Below are 25056 nucleotides of genomic sequence, written 5' to 3'. Positions count from 1 at the left end.
GATATCGTTTATACTGGATTCACCCCCCCCCCCCCAAAAAAAAAAGAAAGAAAGAAAAATTGACATCTTGTCCTATCGAAAGCCGTGCTTAAAATGAGATGATTTTCAAATGAATTCTACAGGTTTCTCAAACGATTATTACACGAGATAAATACTTTGGTTTTGAGAGAAGAAATTGATATTGAACAGAAGCCACTTGCTTCTCGGGTTTTCCTGACATTCCAGCATAGTGAAATGTAAAACAAACAAACGAACAAACACTCATAGTTCTATACACCACTGCATGATGGATAATAGTTAATACAACTATTTATTATCATATTATACAATTATTAAAAGAGACAATGACTCAAAAATGTTTCTGGAAATGCTCAATAACATACATTTATTACCGTAGTAACATTACAATGCAAAGTGAAAGTCATGTTCACTCTGAAAACTTTTGACGTTGGTGCGAAAGTAACGTGACGTCATTGTTTACCTGTTAAAGTATCATTGATATAAATGAAGAAAAAACCTACTTAGAGTTGACGTAGGGCCATAAAAATTCAGATTTGGCAACTTCTAACCTTGCTCTATTAATATCCATGAAGAACTTAAAATGTGTAAAAATTGCCATAAGGCCCTTTTCTCCTGGGCGCAATCATATATATATATATATATATATATATAAAGAAAAATTAATTAAGAATGAGTTTCAAAGGGACAATCCAAGTTGCCCTTTATTTTCAACACCCTCGAACCAAGGCAATAAATGTATAATATCTACAAAATATTCAGAAAACGCTTTTAGACACAGAGTCCAAATAACATAATGTGCAACACATATTCAACCCAAGATGTGCGTGTATCATCTGACAAAGTTCGATATAATTAACTCCATGCATGTGTCAAAATGCTTTCTTTGGTTGTTAGTACAGGAATTAATGTCTCATGCTGTTGCAGAAAAAATACATGCATAATGTGAATTTTTTCTGCAATAGCTGCGACGTTGATTCCCTTACTAACAAACAAATAAAGACATTTTATTGTTTATATTTATATCTTTTAAAAAAAAAACATTCTAAGTAAATTAAATATGTTAACTATTGTATTATAGAATGATGTGTATGTCATTGTATGCATAATTGATGGAACAGTCGTTGCTTAAGAAATTTATGCAGGTGGCTTGCTTAGTGTTGTTTATGGACTGATTAATGGCAGTGGTTTTTATAAGAAATAAAGGTAATAATGTTCAGTGGAAGTAAATATATTTAAGTTATGAGCCGGACGAAAAAGACAGGGGACCAGTGCCCCAAAGACCGACAGACATGAACGTCATAATACTTCTCACTTTAAGACAGACATACTATATATATATATATATATATATATATATATATATATATATATATATATATATATATATATATATATATATATATATATATATATATATATATATATATATATATATATAAAGCTCCAGATAAAATCATAAATGGGGTGGGGTGGGGGGTTGGTTGGGTCTATACATGTGTATCTCAAAACATTCTGGGATCTGGGATATAGCCCGGTAAATTTGTTATTTCCTAGAGGGAAGATTTGCAGCATAGCGTTTCTTATACATACGGGGAAGATCTCCTATGTTGTAAAAGAATCCGGGGGAAGTTTTGCTAAATAAGCAGTCAAGCATTCTGAGAGTATTGCATGAGCAATACTATAGTCCCCTACCGGCTATTATTATCTGTTTCCTCTTAAAGGGGCCTGGAAACAGATTTGAAGTTAATATTTTTTCAAATTTTCTGTATAATGTCACGACATATGTTACTATTAGCATTTCACGCGGAAATATAATAAAAACGTGTTCATAAAACTTCTTTTATCTGGAAATTATTGAAACTACGAATTCCAGGATGCGTTTGATTGACATATCTTTGCACTTTCACAAAGCAAACTTTATCCTTAATACTTAAAGCTGAACATGACTCGTAAATAAGCTATACGCCATTTTCGATCATACTATCTACGATACCATCACCGGGATATACCCTTCGCATTTGTTACACTTGACTGTTTTATTGTCGAGGATATCGGCGCGGAATGGCAACACGTGTTCGTGCAGGTTATCTTACATTACCTTTGTTTACATTTTAGTGCAGTTACGTGTATTTGTGTTTGTTTGTATACTGCACTGACCTGTGCAACTGCTGTAAATTTCTTTGGTATCTTACTCTCCTGCATTAGAAGACGTACACAGTTATTTTTTGTCGCTACAGAGTGAAGCATATGTCCGTCTACACCGATGACGATTGATTACACTGAGTGAGCGGCTTTATACAGGGACCTCAGATAAAGCGAGAAACCAATCGAATATGGCGGACAGACTCTCTTTTTACGAAGCGTGTTCAGCTTTAAGAAAAGTAGAAATTTTGTTGTGTATTAATGAAAAATATAATCCAGAAAATTCGGAGTAGAAATGTGAGAAAGTAAAACCAACTCACAAGTATAGTCAGTCTGTGTTCAGTGATAGGTGCAGAGTTTAACAAATTGAACACACCCGGTGAAACGTAAACAATAACAGAGCTCGTGCCCCGTTAACAAAAAAGCAGACGTCTGATGTGACGTAAAGAAGAATGTCGTTGTCACTGAATTCTAAGAATATTCATGTACGTTCAATTCATTCAACTGGTTTTACTTTTTGAATAAGCAAAAAAAAAAAAAACAAAACAAAAAAAAAAAATTAAAATGTAAACAATGAAACTGTGTCCAGGTCCCTTTAAAAATCAAAATGGCTACATCCTTGAAGCAGAGAAAAAATCCACTAATGCAATTGTTAAGGAAAAAAAAAGTGTGGGAAATCATTCTCTAAAAAGCAAGAGGCCCATGGGCCACATCGCTCACCTGAGCACATTGGCTTGGCAAAAGCACAAATCAGTTCAGATACCGGGAGGGGGGGGGGGTCTACCTGATGATGCTTCCATGTCAATATAACAATGGCTTTGTTGTACTTGATAAGATTTTAAAAAATATTTCCCATGTATTGTTTTGTAAAAATTTGATCCTCCATTGTGACTCCTCCCTATCCCAGGGGTCATCATTAGACCAAACTTGAATCTACACTACCTGAGGATGCTTCCATATCAATATGACTAAACATAGCTTTTCTGTTCTTGAGAAGAAATATTTTTCCTATATGTATGGCACGCCAAATTCACAAAAATGAGCTAATCATAGTTTCACAGTTGATAAACTAGGTTTATCGACTGTAAACTATAGTTTACAGACCGTAAACTATAGTTAACGATGATAATCTATATTTCACATATGTAAACTATAGTTTACACGATAATCTATGTTTCACAAGCGTAAACTATAATTAACACGGAAAACAATCATTTGCTACTGCAAATTATTATGCTTCCTGTCAGTTTGTCTCTATATAATCAATATCCAACTATTTTCGCATAGTGTTCTAAGGATTTATATAGCGTAAGCATACTATGCCGAAATAGTGCACGGCTGTCTTTTCTAGAGAAAATGTATTTAGCACCCACGCTGGGGATCGAACTCACGATCTCGAGAAGGTCAGTCAAACGCGTTAACGATTACGCCACAAACACCGCTACTTTAGGGAATGTATTTTCAAGTATCTAAACGTAGTTTTTATACATTTGTCACAAAACAAGAAATAAATGAATATAATTTCTATAAGACTGATATTATTGATAAGGATCTTAAAGAAAAATTCTCTAACAAATAATCGAATTTTTCAGTAACCAAAATTGCAACGTAACATGAACTGGTTCTTCGGAGTCAATAAAACGCTTTTTGATATAACGCTTGATCAAAGAATGTTGAAGAAAATTTTCATTTAGATTTAACGTCTGCAAACAGGTTTGGGATTGAGAATTTAATTAAATTGTCGTATACAAACAACAGTCAGCATAATAATTATAATAGTGTTATTATTTGGATGTACTATGCCGAAATAGTAGTCAGGGTTTGACACATAGTGCACTCGCCTCCGGCTCGTGCACCATGTGTCAAACCCTGACTACTATTTCGGCATAGTACATCCAAATAATAACACTATTATATAAATATAGTTTATCTGATAAATATAGTTTCACGATTTGTAAACTATGATTTACAACTCTAAACTATACCTAACAAATGTAAATTATAGTTTAGGCTTTGTAAAGTATACTTTACAGACATACAAAGCGCCAAATTCACAAAAATGCGATAAACATAGTTTTACACTTGAGAAACACAGTTTAGGAACAGAATCTCTTATTTTGTATCGGAGATGCACAATTTTCTGTGAAACTAGATTTCACTACTCTAAACCATAGTTTACGATCAAAACTATAGTTAACAATAGTTTTTTTTTTTGTAAATTATAGATCGGTTAATCCTAGTTACAGCATTATAAGATTTTGCTATGTAACGACAATTGTTGTTAAATATATATGCATGTATATTTCTTGTTGGCGTTATTATATAAATAGTGCACGTTTTTGAGGGTAACAGTTGAAATTGACACCCCAAGGAAAACCATTGTCAACCGACGCGTCAGCGGAGGTTGACAATGGTTTTCCGAGGGGTGTCAATTTCAACTGTTACCCTCAAAAACGTGCACTATTTATTTTATTATACTGAATGTCTTATTGATTTCGGATGTCATAAAAAAAATTCGGAGATCGTCGTTAAGTTCACGCTTAGAAAGCTTTCAAACTCCCTGCTTCTATTTTTCTCAATAAGAAAGCTTCGGAAAAGATTTACCAACCTCTCTATTGTTTGTTTGCTACTCAAAAAGTCCTTTATCATCTAAAGTTTGCACTCGCAAGGATGTTTCGTCTGTCGTTTGTTGTTTTCAAGTAAGCTACATCGGACGCAAGCTTTTATTGACGTCGTTTATTCGGCTTCTTTCAAACGCACAACCGACGTTTTGAGAATTCTATGGTGAACCGTACGCGCATGATTTGAACGCATGTGATATTTTCGTAATGTTACCCGTTGTCAAGTGTGTTGCTAACGCTGAGGGTAATATTACGGATTGTTAAATGCTTCTAAACCAATCAGATTTTAGTATTTAACATGAAAGTATAATAAAAGTAAATGTTCTATTATTTTAAAGCAAATCTAGTTGGAAATAAAAAGAAAAATGACTGGAAAATTATTGATTAAAATTTTATTTTTTTGATTTAAAAGAAAAAAATAGAGACCGAAATGCGTGATCTGTCATTAATAAAATACATGTATATCTTATATTCATCTGTAAATAAAGACATAACACAGTACATGTGACATTGCAGGCGCGGAATTTATTTTTCAACAACCGAATTTTCTTCATACATAAATAAAAGTGGCCTTTCACGGAACAAACACAACAAATATTTGGGACTTCTCTCTCATTCTCTCTCTCTTAAATTCAAAGGAGGACGTTGAAACCCCCACAACCCTATCTATCCGCCACTGCATTTCCTCTCTTTCAGTTTCTTTGTTTTGGTGATGAGATGTGGCGGGAAAATGCTTGGCACATTGTAAAACGCGCTTCACCCTCCTCTGCTTGAGCAAAAATCTCGTTATATTCTGTCTTTTAAAAAATTAAAATTTTATCATATTTCTAAAAATTTCCCCATAGGAAATGTATATATACACGACATTTTAAAACAAATACAATTAATCCTGTTTAAATAGAGAAAGTAATATTGATTATATGTAACTCGGTCTTTGCTTTAGATAATGCCCAACACGTGTCCTTAATATAAAACCTATACCCCATTATTGCTTCTCGCGATTGGTGCCGCGAAATTTCGAATTGAAAACTATCGTTAACAGTTAACAGGTGTTTAGATTCATAAACTATATTTAACAACTCTTAACTATAGTTTACGAATGTGAATTATAGTTTATTACGATAAACTATGATTGGCAAATGTGAATCATTGTTTAGCTCTCAAAACTATAGTTTACGATCGATAAGTATACAGTTTACGTCTGTTAAATATAGTTTGTGAGTATAAATGACAGTTAACTATAGTTTACAACCGAAATCTATGGTTAACGAATGTAAAACATAGTTTATCTGATAAATATAGTTTCACGATTTGTGAAACTATGATTAACAACTCTTAACTATAGTTCACGATTGTAAATTATAGTTTACAGATGTGAATCTATGTTTATCAACAAAATCTATTGTTAACGTTTAATTACAGACAGATAAACTTAGATTAGCATTCGTAAACTATAGTTAACAACCGTTAAATATAGTTTTACAGATGAAAACTATAGTTAACGAATCGTTAACTATAGTTCACGGTTTGTAAACTATAGTTTACAGTCGATAAACCTAGTTTATCAACTGTGAAACTAAGTTTCGCTAATTTTTGTGAAATTGGCGTGCCATATATATGTTCTTATGTAAAATTTTTGATCCTGCATTATGGCCCGACCCTATCCCCGGGGGTCATCATTTTAACAAACTTAATCTACACTACCTGAGGATGCTTCCATATCAAAATGACTAATCATGGCTTTGCAGTTCTTCAGCAGAAGAAATCTTCCTATATATTTCTATTTAAGACTTTGATCCTCCACTATAACCCCACCCTACCCCCGTGGATCATGATTTGAACAAAATAGAATCTACACTACCTGAGGATGCTTCAATATAAATATGATAAATCAGGGCTTTGCTGTTTCTGAGAAGATGTTAAAAATTTTCCTGTAAATTTCTTTGTAAAACTTTGATCCTCCATTGTGGCCCCACTCTACCCCCGGGGGTCATGATTTGAATAAATTTGAATCTACACTACCTGAGGATGCTTCCATATAAATATGACTTAACATGGCTTTGCTGTTCCTGAGAAGATTTTAAAAGATTTTTCCTATAGATTTCTATGTAAAACTTTGATCCTCCATTGTGGCCCCGCCCTACCCCCAGGGGTCATGATTTGAACAAACTTGAATCTACACTACCTGAGGATGCTTCCATATAAATATGACTCATCATGGCTTTGCTGTTCTTGAGAGGATTTTTAAATGGTTTTTCCTATATATTTCTATGTAAAACTTTGATCCTCCATTGTGACCCTGCCCTACCCCCAGGGGTCATGATTTGAACAAACTTGAAATTACACTACCTGAGGATGCTTCCATATAAATATGACTCATCATAGCTTTGCTGTTCTTGAGAAGAAGATTTTTAAAGGTTTTTCCTACATATTTCTATGTAAAACTTTGATCCTCCATTGTGGACCCACCCTACCCCTGGGGGTCATGATTTGAACAAACTTGAATATATAAATATGACTCATAATAACTTTGCTGTTCTTGAGAAGAAGATTTTTAAAGATTTTTCCTATAGATTTCTATGTAAAACTTTGATCCTCCATTGTGGCCCCACACTACCCCGGGGGTGGGGGGGGGGGGGGTGGGGTGGGGGTGGGGGGGTGGTGTCATGATTTGAACAATCTTGAATCTACACTACCTGAGGATGCTTCCACACGAGTTTCATCTTTCCTGGCCCTGTGGTTCTTGAGAAGATTTTTAAAAGATGCTATTAATTTTTCACTAATTCTTTATTATCTCCCCTTGAAAGAGGGCGTGGCCCTTCATTTGAATAAACTTGAATCCCCTTCACCCAAGGATACTTTGTGGCAAGTTTGGTTGAAATTGGCCCAGTAGTTCTGGAGAAGAAGATGAAATTTTGAAAAGTTTACAACGATGCCGACGTCACAGGCGACAGACAACGGACAAATTTTGATCAGAAAAGCTCACTATAGCCTTTGGCTCAGGTGAGCTAAAAAGGCCGTAATTCTAAATAAACGAAGCATAATGAAGTTTAAACTTGATGTGCAACTCATCAATTTAAGGTACACTCACGTACCAGAGTTCAGCTCAATATCTTACCAGCGTATAAAAAATTGAACTGAAAGACAAGTGGGACTGTTTGACAGAGGGACGGACAAACAGCAGAGGAGGAAACCTGTAGTCCCCTCCGATTTCAAAGGTAGGGACTAAAAATCTTCGCCATGGAATTTCTGAAATCTTGTTGTAGAACACACAACCTATCCTTCCAGTCTAGGTCTGCTTACCAACTACAGTTAAACATTTTATTTTTCAAAACTCCTAATACCTGCAATAACTGTTTCCTTGTACATGTACATGTATACGCTACTCATTAAATACATCTACCCTCGTCATTCATTATATTGTCTTGACAAACAATGACTTTTTTTTAAAAAGCATTCCCTTCATAGGCGTCGGAACCCGGGGGGGGGGGGGGGCTTTTTGCAAAGATAGACATAATATAGGCATTGAAAATTGGGGCTTACCTTTTTTCGCTGGTTTAGCCCCCCCACTTTCAATTTGCTTCTGACGCCTATGCCCTGGAAGCATGTTTGGGTTGAAATACATGTATAAACATATTTAAACGTACCAAATTAACACAAAATATATTTATTATCATGAAGATTCTTTTACAAAACTGCATGAATAAAACATTTCAAAGTTCGAATAATACTGACCAAAAGAGAAAACTAATTCACCAAAAACAAAAATTTATAAAGTCTTAGTAGAGATTCTTTGCACATTCACCACCGATTCTTTTGTCGACCTTTGCTCTTTTTTGAGTTCTTGCTCTTCCACTTGGGTACAGGTTTTTCTTTAGTGGATACAGATGCATTAGGTTTTTGATTTTCTTCCTCCTCCACATTTCCACTTGCTTGGACTGACTGACAACAGGAATCCATTTTGGCTTCAAGGGATCTCTCCACCTGATCCATCTCGCATCTTCCTTTCTCTATTTCAGAGAGAACCTTCTGAGCTTGATCTGCATTCCTTCTTTTCTCTGAACTGACAGATCGCTCCATTGCAGACTGTTTTTTCTGGCTGTCTTTTGAAAAAGCACTCTTGTCATCTGCAACATGACCATGCTTTTCTTTGTCAATTTTCTGATTAGCATCATCAGTGCTGCCAGCATCTCCACCATGGTGTTTAATAGGCACTTCTGCTTTTAATGGTAAATCCTCACTTTTTCCTTTCACTGACTTTGACTTCTCACCGATTTGTTTTGTATTTGATAGACTCCCTGATTTAGTTTTAGAAGCTTTAGGTATTCTTGAAGGTGTAATATTTCCAGTCTTCAGATGATCAACTTTAGTGTTACTATTCCAGGGAGGTTTTGAGGTCTGTTTTAATTTTTCATCTGACTTGGAAAGCTTTCTTGACATTTTCAGTTTGGTAAATTGTCCATCACTCTCACTGCCCTTGGATGTGGAAGATTTAGCAGAATTGTAGCGTTTCTTTGTAACATCAGAATGGTAGATGCCACCAAGAGAATCCTCGGGTCTTTTGACTTCGTACATGCTTTTAAACAGCCTTGCTCCATCACTTTGACTGAGACAGTAATTATGAGGGTCCTCTGGCCTGTTCATAGCTCTGTCTTCCAAAGCAAGATCATCCCTAGAAGTAAACACATCTTGATCAGCGTCAAGTTCCTCTTCCACCACCTCAGTAGCCTTCTCTACAGAGTTTTTCTTTTCCACGTCATTCAGTAACTTACAGGGAACTTCAACATTCTCTGCAACAGACAAATCACAAACATTGACAAACTCTGTGGGTGATTTACAAATCTCAGCACAACTTTCTTCACTTAACAAGGAATCACTCTTAGGAACATTCTCTGTGTTGTTACTAGATGAGACAACATTACATTGAACATCACCATGTTCCTGCTCAGATTTCAGCTTTGTGATGGATGTTACATTAGGAAGCACCTGTTGTAATAGAGACAGGTACTCCTCTGGACTGCATCTTCCTTCCTCTGCTCCACTGAGGTCATGCTTCACACAAATATCTATCTTCTCAAGTTCCTCTACAGATGTGTCAAAGCTGTTGGCAGATATTATGGCACTGTCCGCTGTCTGAATTGGTAAATCTTTACCATCATCACTAGATTCTTTCATGTCACTTTTCAAAGAATTATGTTTTTCATCATCTTTATTAGCATCAGCTTCAGAATCATGGGCTTGAAATTCTTCCAGGTTTGACCCAACTGGATGCCTGAATTTCAATGTCAATCCAGACAACAAATCAGCCACTTCTTTTTCCAACTTAGCTTTGTTCTGCATCAAATAGAGATTTTTCAGCTTTGCAGGTTGAGTAATTTCTGCACAACCAGAGGCAGGTGTATTTGGTGGAACTTCAAATTTTGGTGACACTACATAATCTGGGCTGACTAATAAAGTACCTGGATCTGTGTCTAAGTGGCTATTCTCAGGTTTGCTTTCCTCACAACTCTTTTCTATGTCTTCCAACACTTTCTCATTAGATACGGAATCAGAAAACTCAGAGAGTGGTGACTGATAGGCAGTTGTCAGCATTTCTCTCTCAGATTCCTTTCTCAGGAATGGACTACTGTCAATATCTGTTTCTGTAAAACTGGATATACTGGAAGTCATGTGCTCTGACTTGTCCTCAAACATGACCTGCTGTATACTTGGATTTATAAAATCTTGATTTTCCGATTCTCCAGCTTCATTCATTTCACCGAATCTTGGTAGCCTTGAGGATGCATCAGCTGTTATTTCACTTGTCAATATGTTTTCTTGCTGAGCATCTTTTGACTCCATTGACAATTCTACCAAGTTTGGTATGATTTCATTTACTGTGCCAGTTGAGCCTGACTGATGCTGTTCATTATTTGAATTAGTGTCTGTTGGTTTGTTCTCTTCAAGGCTCAATGCATCAATGCTGGACTGAATAATTTCATTAGCATATTCTTCCACTTCCTTGAATAATTCTGAATCACTGGGAATTGTTCTTTTATTTTCTGATACATCATGTTTGTCTGTACTTAAACTGGTGTCCTCTTCATCCTTACTCTGCTTCATTGACAATTCACTAATCACAGAATCCTGTTCTGTCTTTGGTTTCTTGGACTCCCTTGACACACTGTCATCTACTCTATCCTTCCTTTTTTCATACAAGTCAGATTTTCTCCTTTCTCTTCCAGAATGGGATTCTTTCTCCTCAATCATCTCCATGCCCTCTCTTCTACAAGCAGAAAAGTCAATCTCCCTGGCTTTCACAGATTTACCCTTCTTACAAGGCGATACCTTCTTCCTTTGTACCACAACATCAACTTGCTCAACAACAACTTCAGGTTTGAACCCATTTTCACCCCCTTCCTCATTCAGTTTTGTAGATGTATCAGACTGTTCAGCACTGGGTACCTTATGTTTTATTTCTTTAAATGTTTCACAGATTTCTTTCATGTCATGATTTTCTCTGAAATCTTCTTCAGCACTAGGTGTGTCAATCTTCTGTTTGTCAGCTTTGCCAACCATAGCTGGACTTACAAGTTTAGCACTAGATTCTTCAAGAATATGTTGACCCATTTCATCATGTTCTTCTCCAATTTTGTCTCCATTTTCTTGATTAGCACTAAGTTTGTCAATAGGCCTTTCACTGTCCCTTTCTTCAACCTCCTCTGTGGCTGTTTCTTCTGCTTCAACTTGACCTCCCTCACTTTGTTCTTCACAAAGCGTATCAGCCTCACTTAGAATTTCAGTCTTTTGGTCAGCACTAGACTTGTCAGTAATGTTCTCTCTGTCACTGGCAGCATTCTCCCTCACTATGTCAATACTTGGGTCCTTCTCTAATCTCACATCCCAACACATACCACTGGCCTCTCTTTCCCATCTCTTGGCCCTCCTGCAAGAAATTAAGAACTTCTGAAACATTTTATACATTTATGAATATATGTAAAATAATATTCAAAATCACAAAGGGATCTGTCTATTAACAGTGTAATCAGACCAAGTCCTAATGAATGATTAACAACTTAAGGGTTTCTTTACACCTGTCATCTACCTACAGTCAACTGGAATGAAAAGAACTGCATATATGGCACTGTATGGCCTTAAAATAATTGGATAGTTCTTATTAAAAGAGTAGAATTGCATTAATAAGAATTTTCTTTTTTACTTCTTCACAACAATCTTCACAAGGACTTTATTACTTGAACATGTACCTCTGGTTTCTAGCCTGCCACCTTTTCTTTTCTTTTGAACTGTTACTACCAAGTTTTGGCAAGTGACTGAAAAGTGAAAAAAAAAAGATGTTTAATATAAAAATAGTTAATAAAAGAAAACTATTTCTAAATGAAGTTAATATCAGTGATCTTGAAGAACATTTTTTTGAATGCTGATGATGCCAGAGCAACACAAAAGCTATCCTCAAGATGTCTTTACCATAAGCAATCAATGATTACTAAGCTCATCCTGATGAAAATCTTAAGTTTTAAGTTTAACCAATCAACAGAAACAAATCAGTTAGTCATGAGTTTTTCAGCAATATTGTTAAACATATTTCCAATATTTAAAAAAAGAATGCAATCTACATCTTCAAACGAATTTGTTATTTTAATATCATTTATGTACAATCATGATAAAAACCTGCATTTAATTCGCTTCCAAAGGTAGATGAAATTTAAAATCCTAATCAATTAACTAAGATATAATTAATATTCTTTCATATTTCAATATACTTTAATATTATTTATATGTGATCATTCTGAAATGAGAGCCCTTGATTGGTGAATAAACATCATATCTACAATGTATAAACAAGTGAATTTTTCATGTATCTATGGCTAGAACAATTTTTTACTATGATGCAAAACTGACAAATTTATGTATTTATTAATTTTTTTAAAATTATTATTTATTCAAATAAATTGTGATCATATGATTCTTTTAATACCGTATATAATTAATACAAGTCGGTTTTTTGGGAGTTAAACTTTCGTCCAAAACTCTTTATCCGACTTATACGCAAGTCATAAAAAGACTGGTATTTTAGTGGGTCATTCCTTCTAATTCAAGCTTAAAAAATAAAACCGACTTACAGGCGAGTATATACGGTATGTGATATAAAGTATAACAGAAAAAAAAAGAGACTGCTGATAACGTATTCATAAAATATAAATCAGGCCTGTTTGAACATCTATATATATAAAAAAAAAAATAAACAATGCATAAATGCAGCTGTCAATCAATTCTAATTATCTCCAAACCTGGCCATCAGTGTGTGTTCAGGTATGAAGTGATTTTCCGTTACCTAGTGTACATTTTCACACCTTTCTGTGCATTAAATAAACAAGCTGGCTAACTTGGCACAAATTTTACATGCTTCTTTTTCAAGGTCCGTGTTGAATGTTCTTGCGTCTCAATGTTATTGTAGTCATCAATATTACATGTAAAATATATATAGTTGCTAGGTTTGCCTGCTTTAATACCTAAAACAAATTTTATATTTATTTCTTGTAAAATACAAGTATGGATGAATTAATCGTTTGATTTACGGATGTTGATTTATAGAAAAAGAAATTCGAATTTTACTGTTTTTTTTTTTATATGGTGTATAAATTTTTAAGTGGACCACCGGTCCACCTATTCCAGAACATTTGGTGGACCTTCCAATTTTTTGGTGGACTCTGGCCACCGGTCCACCATTAGTGTCGAACCCTGCAATGTAGTTTGCTCATCATAGGATATATTCTTACTTATAATGAACCTGCTTCAAAAACTTAAACCTGTTCATTCATACAGAAAATGTAGGTTCGAACCAGTATCTGAAGCCAATTTGATAGTGTACATCCCTAGATCCATGCAGATTTAGTCACCACAGGACTTATAATTACTTAAACAAGAGGCCCAAGGGCCTTGAATCGCTCTTCTGATAAACTGTACAACCTATCACTTCTATTTGAAGCCTCTAAGTATCCTGTATATTTAGATAAACCCTTGAAATTCCAATTCACATTCTGAGAACCCAATATGATTCTAAGCCAACTAGTACCTGAGAGTTGGTCAGGTGACCTACTTATCACTTATCATTCTCTGAGGCTCCATCAACTAAATTTGATGATTCTAAGCCAATTAATACCTAAAATATTTTTTTAAAATTATAACCATAACATTTTATAAGTAGGTCACGGTGACCTACTTTTCAGTTGTACTCCAAGGACCCAAGATGCATCAACTGAAAAAGTTTGATGATTCTAAGCCAATAAGTACCCAAAATCTTTAATCAAAGCCATAAATTTTCAAAAGTAGGTCACAGTGACCTACTTTTCAGTTGTTGTACTCCAAGGACCCAAGATGCATCAACTGACAAAATTTGATGATTCTAAGCCAATTAGTACCCAAAATATTTAATTAAAGCCATAAATTTTCAAAAGTAGGTCACAGTGACCTACTTTTCAGTTGACCTACTCTGAGGACTCAAAATGCATCAACTGACAAAAATTTGATGAATCTAAGCCAAATAGTACCCGAAAATATTAAGTACAGCCATAAAATTTCAAAAGTAGGTCACCGTGACCTACTTTTCAGTTGTCATATTCCAAGGACCCAAGATGCATCAACTGACAAAATTTGATGATTCTAAGCCAATTAGTACCCAAAATATTTAATTAAAGCCATAAATTTTCAAAAGTAGGTCACGGTGACCTACTTTTCAGTCAACCTACTCCAAAAACCCAAGAGGCATCAACTGACAAAGTTTGATGATTCTAAGCCAATTAGTACCCGAAATATTTAATTAAAGCCATAAATTTTCAAAAGTAGGTCATAGTGACCTACTTTTAAGTTGACGTACTTCGAGGACCCAAGATGCATCAACTGACAAAGTTTGATGATCATAGGCCTTAAATTGATCAAAATATGCCTCTAAATCATTTTGAAAAAGAATGGCCGCAAAATTTAAAAAGTAGGTCACCATGACCTACTTTTGAGTCAACATGATATGAAGTCCTTAGATGCATCAACTGACAAGATTTGATGATCCTAGTCCTTATAGTAAGCAAAATATTAACATTTTAATAAAATGTAATTTTTGGTCAACTTTGAAGTGACCTTGAGACCAGGCCCTTTGCCCCAGGGTGATGCCTTGAACAATTTTAAATCTACAACATATCCTCATCCTTTTGTGTAAGTTTGGCGATAATCTGCCCAGTGGTTCTTGAGAAGAAGATTTTTTAGCAACCAGTACTTTTGTTTCTATTTTCCTAATTATCTCCCCTTGTTAAAGGGTCACAACCCTAGTTTTAGTATAAAAGGCAGCCCTTGGGTCAAGGATACCCTGTGACAAATTTGACAATAATTGGCCAAGGGGTTCTTGATTTATGGCCCATATTCTAAAAAGTTTACGCACACCACACAAATGGCCATAGCATTAGCTCTTTGAGCCTTTGGCTCAGAAGAGCTAAAAGGAAATCTGCTCCTAAAACAACAATTCCTCCAAAACCTTATATCTGCTCCAAGAATTAAAACCAAGCTCCAGGGCATTAAAACTTACAAGAGCTTACTTTTGATTTCAGTCTCATTTTCCACTGTAAAATTCTTTAGTAAAAGTGACACCAAGACAAAAAGTGAGCTCAACCAAGTTTTATGCTGCAGAGCCTGGTCTCACATTGATAAAATGTAGGTTAGATTCTGCATCTGATGCATGCTGGGTAGTGTATACCCAACATGCATGACCCATGAAAGTTTGGTAAGGTAGGGATTACAGTTACTTGGGAATGGATTTGTTTCTGAAACTTTAACAAAAACACCATTGCCTCTGGAACTTTAACAGGAACACCAATGTCCGAGTTTAGCATAAGCTAATCTCTATTTCATAAAGGTGAGCTAGAGTCAGCTGTAACTTAAGTTTTTTATTGATCAACTCTTAATTAACATGGGAACCTTGCTTGCCAAATCTTGCACTTACTCTGCTATCCAGGGTGGAGAAAAGAGAAGTTCAGCATGGTACCTACAGTGTTCAATCCAAACCACATACTGAAAGAACAATTGAAAGCATTTAAAATCAGTGCTCCAAGTCACAATTCCTACCAGGTCGCTAAATGGTGACCTAAAAATTTTTTTGGTCGCCATTTCAGAATTTCTGGTTGCTATCAACAAACATTTCACTCGCCATGGTGAAAACATTTTGTGAATAACACATTTACATGTAACATATAGTAAAAGCAAGGAACTGTAAAATTCATTTATGTACCTAGAATGTCTTTTTTTAAATTTATCAAAGATTACTTATTACTGTGACTTAACAATTTGCTAGGGTGAAGAAACCGCACTTATGAAATATAAGTTCACAGTTGTACAATGAAGAACACAAGTGTTTTATCCTGAATTAAAATTAATTCAATAAAATTGCAGCAAGTTTGACTGATGCGTGCATAAGGCATAAACTATTGAGATCTGATTTCGTCAGCTGTTTGTTATGTTTATTTTATTAACCTAACATATAAAACAGTTGTTGTCCATATTGCCAAAACATGATGATATTCAAGCAATACTGACCAAATGCTCCATTACAGTCCCTGAAACGTTCTACTTTCCCATTTTTCCGTTCGCTCACCGTTCGTTCACCGTTCGTTCAGCGTGCGTTCACCGTGCGTTCACCGTTCGCTCTCCGTTCACAGTTTTGCGTTCACCGTTCACCGTGCGCTCGCGTTCACCGTTCACAAAGCGTTCAGCGTTCGCTCTTCGTTCCGTTCACTTTGCGTTCACCTTGCGTTCAGCGTTCACCTATCGTTCAGTTTTCATTGTCATTCGGAACTCCGAAGTGAAAGGACTTATCTTTTTGTAGGGAAGGAGTTACAGGTTTTTTAATTCAATAACTAACATATCGTGTTTGAAGAATCATTATTTCATGCTGAAAAATATCAACGATATATATTTTTATTATTCCATCTTAGTTGTTAGATTATTTATTAAATTACTCTGGAAAATAAATGTTGTTATAAGCACATTCTGTATCTATGTAGAATGATGCTGAAATGTTAAATTTAACTAAGGGCAATGTGCAAATACTTCAAGCACTGCAACATTTTTTTGTTTTGTTAAAGACGACAAATCGTTAATGGTGATATAATTATCCAAGTCAAATAATCACGCAGCAAAATTACGAAAATATTTATTTCTAACACTTTTTCCCCAATTACTACAGAAAATATGATAGAACTAGTTCTGAGAGTTATACATAGTACTGCGCATATCCTGTTAATTTATTATCTTTGGAGCTTGGAATTAAATTGATAGTATGGTTAAAGGAAATATTTAGTTGAAATGTACTGCACTGCAGAATTTTCTCTACTATAATATGTAAAGTCTATAGTTATAGAGAAAAAATTCTTTCTTCACCGTGGCTTTATAGGTTTGCCATTCGATATGATTAATACCCCCCCCCCCCCATTTTCCCCGTAGATTGGTTACTTAGTCAGTCCTGTATTTCCAGAATATTTTAATTAACATTTTTTAAAAAAATGTAAGGTCTTTTTTAGAACAAAAATTTCAGTCTCAAAACAAACATGCATCTAAAAAAGTCACAAAACAATAGTAGTTCAAAATGTACACGTGTCGGCGGTGGTATTTGAAATTGGCGGAGAGTATGTTTCAAATTCAAGTGTTAATGCCCAATGTATTTTATTCATTTATTATTCAAATGTTGGGATCAAATCTAGAAATGATAAAAATAAATGTTATAACTTGTTGGAAATACTGGCACTTCGTCTTCGATGTTACGAAACTTTCACACCTGCACAGTGTCGAATGATTTTGATTGACAGGACAAGCACGTGGACTTCGTGTGAACTTGAAGCAGGAAAATAAAAACGAGTATGACTGTCAAACAAATGGATATGATTTGTTGATAATAAAAGAAAGTTACTTTTACTGTGTGATATATTTAGAAAAAAAAATTAAGAGTTTTTGTTTGATATAGGTACAAGCATTTAGTGAAGCCTGAAAGGAGGGGGGGGGCTAAAACGGAATCTCTCTCTCTCTCTCTCTCTCTCTCTCTCTCTCATTTGTCTGTTTAATAAAAACTATAACAGCATATTACTTAAATATCAAGTTCTGAAAATTGAATTTATAACAAATAATATGAATATGTATCTCTGTATTATCTTGTCCGAATATAACCACGGCCATCTACATATGCATGTAGAAGTCTGCTCAATAAATCATCATGAAAAATAGAAATGACACATAATATATTATTGTATTAAAAATTTAAAATACGAGCGTATAAATGCAAAACGTCCACTGACCTTTGTAATTATTTTTTTTTCATTACTTTGCACGAAATCGCCCTGACACGGAGATATATGAATGGATGTTACAACTGCTTTAAGTCAAGTTTTCTCTGATTTGTTTACACTTCAGCGTTCGGCAACAATTGCAATGTTTTAATGCAATAAAAATCGTGTGATTAAAACTTAATGTGCATGCATCGTCTTTCTTAGGACAATTTTGGAGAATTTATTTTATTGACTTATTTATTCATTCATTTATTGGTTTACTTATTTATTTATTTATTTATTTTTTTTTTGCACTGACATTATAAAACAATAAAATAGTTTCAATGCAAGGAAAAGATCAGAGGCATTCCGAATATATCGTTCATCTTGCGTTCACCGTTCGTTCACCGTTCACTTTGCGTTCGCGTTTGCGCTCCGTTCGCGTTCTGCGTTCGCTCACCGTTCAGCGTTCACACATCGTTCACCAAGTTGCGTTCAGCGTTCACACATCGTTCACTCACCGTTCGCTCTGCGTTCGTTCACCGTTCGTTCACCGTTCGCTCACCGTTCAAGTGGGAAAGTAGAACGTTTCAGGGACTGTAACAAGATCTGGTTTTAAAAAGAATACAACATTTTGACAGCCGTTCTGTTGACTGTACAGCATGCTGGCATATCATAATGTAATCTCAGTCTTTTCAACACTTAACAAAGTTTTAGGAATGTCTTCAAACATTTTCTTGATAGAGAATTTTGGGGAAAAAAGTAATCTCGATCCCGATCATAAAAATAGACAATCGCCAGCCCAAATATTCTCAGTCGCAAAAATGAGAGTTAGTTTTAATTTCCAGTCGCAAAATTAATTTTTTGGTCGCAAATGCGACCATTTTAGTCGCACTTGGAGCACTGAAAATTACTGTCAAAAGAGTCAGAGACCATAAACAAAGTAAACTATTTGTAAGCATCATTTAAAACATACTTAATTCAAATTCAAAATTATGACAAAAAAGAAACTAGAAGAACACGACTGATTACTTTCTTCCAGGGCTTTAAAAAGATGGTTAATGTTCAATAATATCCAATAATCTAGTCAATGAAATGAAAATTTTAAAACAACAAATGTTCTGAAATGTGTTATAATGTGATTTTCATATCAAAAGAAAAATTTGGAGAGATTTTGGAACATGAAATATCTTCTCCCCCCCCCCCCCCTTTCATATTCAGAAATACACTGTGAAGGAATATTAAGTTCTGAAGGAAATGATGATGGACATGTAAGCTTTCCTTTCATTCTGTCTTTACAAAAAAGCCCACCTTGCGTTTGACGGCAATTTTGTACTGGTCTAGTATGGCAGACTCAATGATTTTCTGGTCCACATTTAGCAGGCCCAGTTTATAGATGAGATGTTTGGCTGGGACTACCTCCCCTTGTGCTGTCTTCTGTAAAACAAACTCCAGATAGTTCTCTGGTTCTACATCTGTAGACTTTGTCTTCTCTACTTTCTGCATCTTTTTGGGCTCATGATCTGAGGAAATTAAAGTTTTCATGAAAATATATGTTTAACAAAAAACCTTGATTACAAACATAAGTTTTTTTTTCAAATTAGTTTTCATAACCCTACACACAAACAGGCTCTAAAGCAGCAGTTTATCCACACAGAGAATAATTATATATATCTGCAGTCAACAAACCTGGTTTAATCTCTTCTTGCTTCTCAGAGGCATTTTCTTTATCCTGTTGCTTGCTGTTATTTTGCTCCTCCTCTCTGCTGCCCTCATCATCATCTTTACACTGTGAGGACTTCTGAGACAGCTCTTCTACACTGATAGATGTGTCCTCCTCTGACAGAATCATGCTGACTTCCTGTACCTCTGATATCTTCCTGTTCCTCACTTCCTCTGAAAACATGTTTTCCTCTGAACCTTGTTTACTTGTCAATACATCTATATTTACTTTCCCTTCGGCTTCACTATCTGTCTTTTCAGTTTTGCTTAAGTCAGCCCCATCCAGATCTCGGCACACTGACTCCATCATGGCTGCTGTGACTGCCAGATCACTACCACAATGAGGCTCAGGTTGACTTTCGACCTCCTCATCAATAATCACAATACTCTCAGACACGGATTGTCTGGGCTGTCCATTTTTTCCTTCTGATACTAAATCTGAGTCCTCCAAATGTATTACTTCAATACTTCCAGACGAGTCCAAAGGTTTTTCTTCACTTGCCTCAGGTGTCTCTGCTTTAACTGGACTCGACTCGGATGAATCCACTCTGGCAGGACTAGATTCAGACAACTGTATTCTTACAGGACTCGACTTGGATGAATCCACTCTCGCAGGACTTAACTCAGATGAATCTATTCTTACAGGACTTGACTTGGATGATTCCACTCTGACAGGACTCGACTGGGATGAGTTTATAGCTTTCTCAGGACTGGATTCCTGGACCACTGAGATGTTTTCCCATGCTGAGTTATCCATTCCCACTGGTCTCTTGACTTCCCCATCCTCCCTCACCACAATGAATGAACCTGCACCCTCATCCTCAGTTTGATCTGCTGAAAATGACAACATTGCATGTAAGCTGGAAAATAAAATTCATGCACACATTTACACAATCAATCATCTGTATCAAAGATTTCTACTTATTTTATGTCTGCTATTCACAGAAAACATTTTTGATATCGATTAATAATTTGTTTTATGTAGTTTTATCTTCTATCTCTATAATCTGTAGTCAGATTACAGATCTTTTTTTTTCATAATACATGTACTAGCACTGACCAGTCTGAGAAAATTTACAGTTAAACAAGAATGTTTTCTGATTACAAGTTGAAAAAAAGAAAAAAATCAAATTGAGAAAAAGTGACAGTGGAATATATTTCCAATTACCTCAAAAAGCAAAACAATAAAATAAACATTCTATTAAATCTTTCTTTACAGAAATATATTTTGTCCTCTGTCTTATCTCCATTTCTTATTAAATAATTTCTGAGAGAGATTTATATTGCCATTTTTTTTGTGCCAGATCCATTATGATGTCATAATCAATTTAAATTTTCCTTTCCCATACTTTAGTGCTCTAATGAAATTATGTAGAAAATAAAGTATTTCCATGAAATTCATTTTGAAATTATGTGAAAAATAATCCCGATACCTATATATATTCAATTTAATATTATTTCAAAGAAGAGGCTAACAGCATATAAAAATTACTGTTTTCTGAGACACTGTAGGCAATTTAGATACATTTTCTTTATCAGACATCGAAAAAAAAAAAAATTAAGAAGTCTGTGAGCCAATGCTCACTTATAATACCCCCGCTCTGATGTGAATACACAAGTTCAGTTATTGACAAACACAGTGTTAATCAGGAAATTGAGATCGGATTTGTAAAAAATGAATCCCAACATATGGCATGCCTAAACAAACATCAGATTTGTACCAAAATGAATTCCAGTATATGGTATGCCTAAACAAAGATTGTGTTAAAATTTCAAGCATCTGCAATGAGTAGTTGCTGAGAAAACTGCGACCAAAAATTGTTATGTATGTTACGGACAGACACACGGATAAACAGGAAGTTGACATCAGATTTGTATAAAAATGAAGAATCCCAACATATGGCATGCCTAAACAAAGATTGTGTTAAAATTTCAAGCACCTGCGATGAGTAGTTGCTGAGAAAACTGCGACCAAAGTTTGTTATGTATGGTACGGAAAGATGCATGGATAAACAGGTACATGTAGTTGACATCGGATTTGTACAAAAATGAATCCCACAATATGGCATGCCGAAACAGAGGTTGTGCTAAAATTTCAAGCATCTGCGATGAGTAGTTGCTGAGAAAACTGCAACCATAATTTGTTATGTATGGTACGGACAGACACACGGATAAACAGGAAGTTGACATCGGATTTGTACAAAAATGATGAATCCCAAAATATGGCATGCCTAAACAAAGATTGTGTTCAAAATTTCAAGCACCTGCAATGAGTAGTTTCTGAAAAAACTGCGAACAAAGTCTGTTATGTGTGGTATAGACAGACGCATGGATTAACAGGAAGTTGACATCGAATTAGTACAAAAATGAATCCCACTATATGGCATGCCTAAACAAAGATTGTGCTAAAATTTCAAGCATCTGCGATGAGTAGTTGCTGAGAAAACTACGACCAAAATTTGTTCTGTATGGTATGGACAGACGCACAGATAAACAGGAAGTTGACGTCGGATTCGTACCAAAAATGAATCCCACCACATGGCATGCCTAAACAAAGATTGTGCTAAAATTTCAAGCATCTGCAATGAGTAGTTGCTGAGAAAACTTCGACCAAAATTTGTTACGGACAGACAGACACACAGACAGCTAGATAGACAGACAGACAGACACACAAGGGTAAAACAGTATACCCCCCACTCCTTCGGAGCGGGGGTATAAAAAAAAAAAAAAACATACTCATGACTGGTTTTCTTAATTTTTCATTGAAAATGACAGTTTAAATATGATTTTTCGTCCTGTTAACCAACAAATTATGCCCTGATACACCTAATTTGACCAAGCTGTAGTTATAAAGTATCAGTAGAGGAATTATATTTCTCAGATTTGAGAAATCTGTGGGTTCCTTTCATTTACAAGATCTTGACCTCAAGTATATCTCACTTTACTTGGAATGTTTTGAAAGTCTTTAGCTGTGAATTAAGGCTATAAACTCACTAGTTACTTCCTCAGGACAGATATCCACACAAGTTCCCGAGGTGTTATGTTTGACAGGTGGTATGTTTCTACTGTCCACTGCCTCCTCTGTAGTGACTGCCTGACCATCACTCTCCTCCCCTGGGAAAACATCCTTAGGGACCTTGTCATCACCCTCCTCTGGGGTTAAGTTCTCTGGGGCATCAGAAGTGTGCTCTGCCAGCTCCCCCTCCTCAATGTGTTCTATCTCTGATGATGTGTTGACATCTTCTTCACTCTCCAACTCAGCATCAAGTGCACCACCTATTTATCATAAAAAAAATTTAAGTTTACATAAAGCTGCAATATCATCAACATTTTGAAAATACTGTTGATTAGTTCATCAAATCAAGTTTTTGAATACAGTAACTACAAGTTCAGGGCTCGACATTAATGCTTGTCCACTTGTCCCGTACCAGTGAAAAAAAATACGGACAAGTGAATATTGCTGGGCACTTGTCCGATTGGTGGTGAACTGGTCAGTAACTTGGTATATGGGCAATACATTTTCAAAATGTTAATCTATTCCTTGATGTCATACCTAATGCCCTGGATATTTTGGAAGAAACGGAAGAAATCCAACCCCTGATCATGGTAACAAGGGATTTGAAAGCCTGAAATAAAACAAAGGTACAGTGTATATTTATAATAACATCATACATTCAGACAATATTTCAAATCTTACAGCATGTACAGTAGTCTGCAAGAAATGCAAAAAAATTAAATAGCAATCAGGATATGCAGTTCATCAATTATATAGTTTCAGATAGATAAGCAAGAGGCAAGTTTTTATCCCATTTTATTAGTCCCCTACCGGTGAAACTGGAGGGGACTATAGGTTTCCTCAGAGTCTGTCCGTCCGTCTGTCTGTCCCTCTGTCTGTCTGTCAGTCTGTCCCACTTGGTTTTCCACATTTTTTTCCTAAACGCTTGCAGATATTGAGCTGATTTTTGGTATGTGAGTGTATCTTGATGAGTTACAGAACAAGTTTGAATTTCGTTCAGCTTCATTGATTTTTGACGGAATTACGGCCTTTTCAATTTTTAAGGGTTTTCCGCAATTTTCTTCTAAACGCTTGTAGGTATTGAACTGATTTTTGGTATGTGGCTTTACCTTGATTACTTATAGATCAAGTTTGCATTTCGTCCCGCTTCATTAATTTTTGACGGAATTATGGCATTTTCAATTCTTAACGAGAACCAGATTACACTTGCCGGTAGGGGACTAGTTTTTGTTGAATTTATACACCCAACAAACTATATCAGTATACATTGGGTCTACAGAACATTCAGGGTTGGATATTACATACCTCACTGAACAGCTCTCTATTTAAGGAAGCTCTAAACACTAACAAAAAGTGCTTTTTGGACTAGGAGAAAAATATATCAGATAAATGTGTGCATATTGAGTCTATTTAATTCATTTTCAATGTAGGGTACCTGCCTTACTTCTGCAGTAAGAATGTTCAAAGACAATGGACTATTCGTGAGCAGAAATCACTGTTGTTTTCTGACATTGGGAAAATTAATTAATGGAAATAATGAATTCAGTTACTTATTCTTGGTCTAATATAATGCTAAGAATATTTTAACCTATTACAAATTGTGTTATTAACTGTAAATCATTAAATCTTACTTCTAAGGGCAGATCACTCTAATTGCATAAAACTATCCTATAAGTAGAAATCTTTAGTGTGCAGTGTTTAGAGCTTCCTTAAGAACCATACAATGATTTGATAGACTGTTTATTTAAACATCATGTAGTTGAAACATTTAGAAAAAAAAAACTTCATCAACGAGTACTACTCGGAGTAGTAATCAGATGGAGAATAACTCAGAATAGCATACCATGCATACAACGTCATTTATTGTTGCTGTTGTGTGTGTATTTTTAATCTCTTCAACAATTAAAGTACCATATTTTCAAAAATAAACTCTAATTATCAGTCAAGAAGCATGCATAAATTGCAACAATAAGGAGCAATACTCAGTGTTTTACCTCAAACGATTTTCCCCGTGAAAACAATGTCGCAATTTGCCGCCAAATGTCTGACAGCACCGATTCGAAAAGCGCAAATACTTCTTCGGATAATTTTGAAATAGGGATTTGCTTGAACATTATAGATATATATTACTTTTAATTTGACATGGTATGATTTACTAAAGAAAGTATAGTACACTGAAAAATGAATGTACGAAGCTAACTTTCTTTAAAATCGGTAAGATTTAATCGTTTAACCT

The 25056-nt window shown here is 35.2% G+C and overlaps 1 protein-coding gene across 1 annotated transcript; it reads right to left on the bottom strand.

Annotated features, from left to right (window-relative positions):
• Positions 1-8420: 8420 nt before the first annotated feature.
• On the bottom strand, positions 8421-24862 carry LOC133200586 (uncharacterized). Its single transcript, XM_061336374.1, has 8 exons — positions 24815-24862; positions 23358-23430; positions 22799-23080; positions 19781-20635; positions 19394-19635; positions 15772-15839; positions 12029-12094; positions 8421-11709 (listed from the first exon to the last, which is right to left on the bottom strand). Exons 2-8 carry the CDS (start codon positions 23407-23409, stop codon positions 8586-8588), a joined length of 4689 nt encoding a protein of 1562 aa, XP_061192358.1. The 5' UTR covers positions 23410-23430; positions 24815-24862; the 3' UTR covers positions 8421-8585.
• Between the last annotated feature and the right edge of the window lie 194 nt (positions 24863-25056).

This window comes from Saccostrea echinata, unplaced genomic scaffold (assembly GCF_033153115.1).
Source record: "Saccostrea echinata isolate AGI-Se365-2 ecotype Australia unplaced genomic scaffold, CSIRO_AGI_Sech_v1 ptg000040l, whole genome shotgun sequence".
In the NCBI taxonomy this organism is placed as follows: domain Eukaryota; kingdom Metazoa; phylum Mollusca; class Bivalvia; order Ostreida; family Ostreidae; genus Saccostrea; species Saccostrea echinata.
This window is presented reverse-complemented; position numbering and strand designations above follow the sequence as displayed.

Bases quoted from the DNA above. Each gene is read 5' to 3' on its own strand.
- LOC133200586 (XM_061336374.1), bottom strand. From the start codon at position 23,409: ATGATCAGGGGTTGGATTTCTTCCGTTTCTTCCAAAATATCCAGGGCA. The intron at 20,636-22,798 runs GTGAGTTTATAG...CATTTTCAGCAG, and splicing joins CTGTCCTGAGGAAGTAACTA to ATCAAACTGAGGATGAGGGT. The intron at 12,095-15,771 runs GTAAGTGCAAGA...TTCACTTTTCAG, and splicing joins TCTCCACCCTGGATAGCAGA to TCACTTGCCAAAACTTGGTA.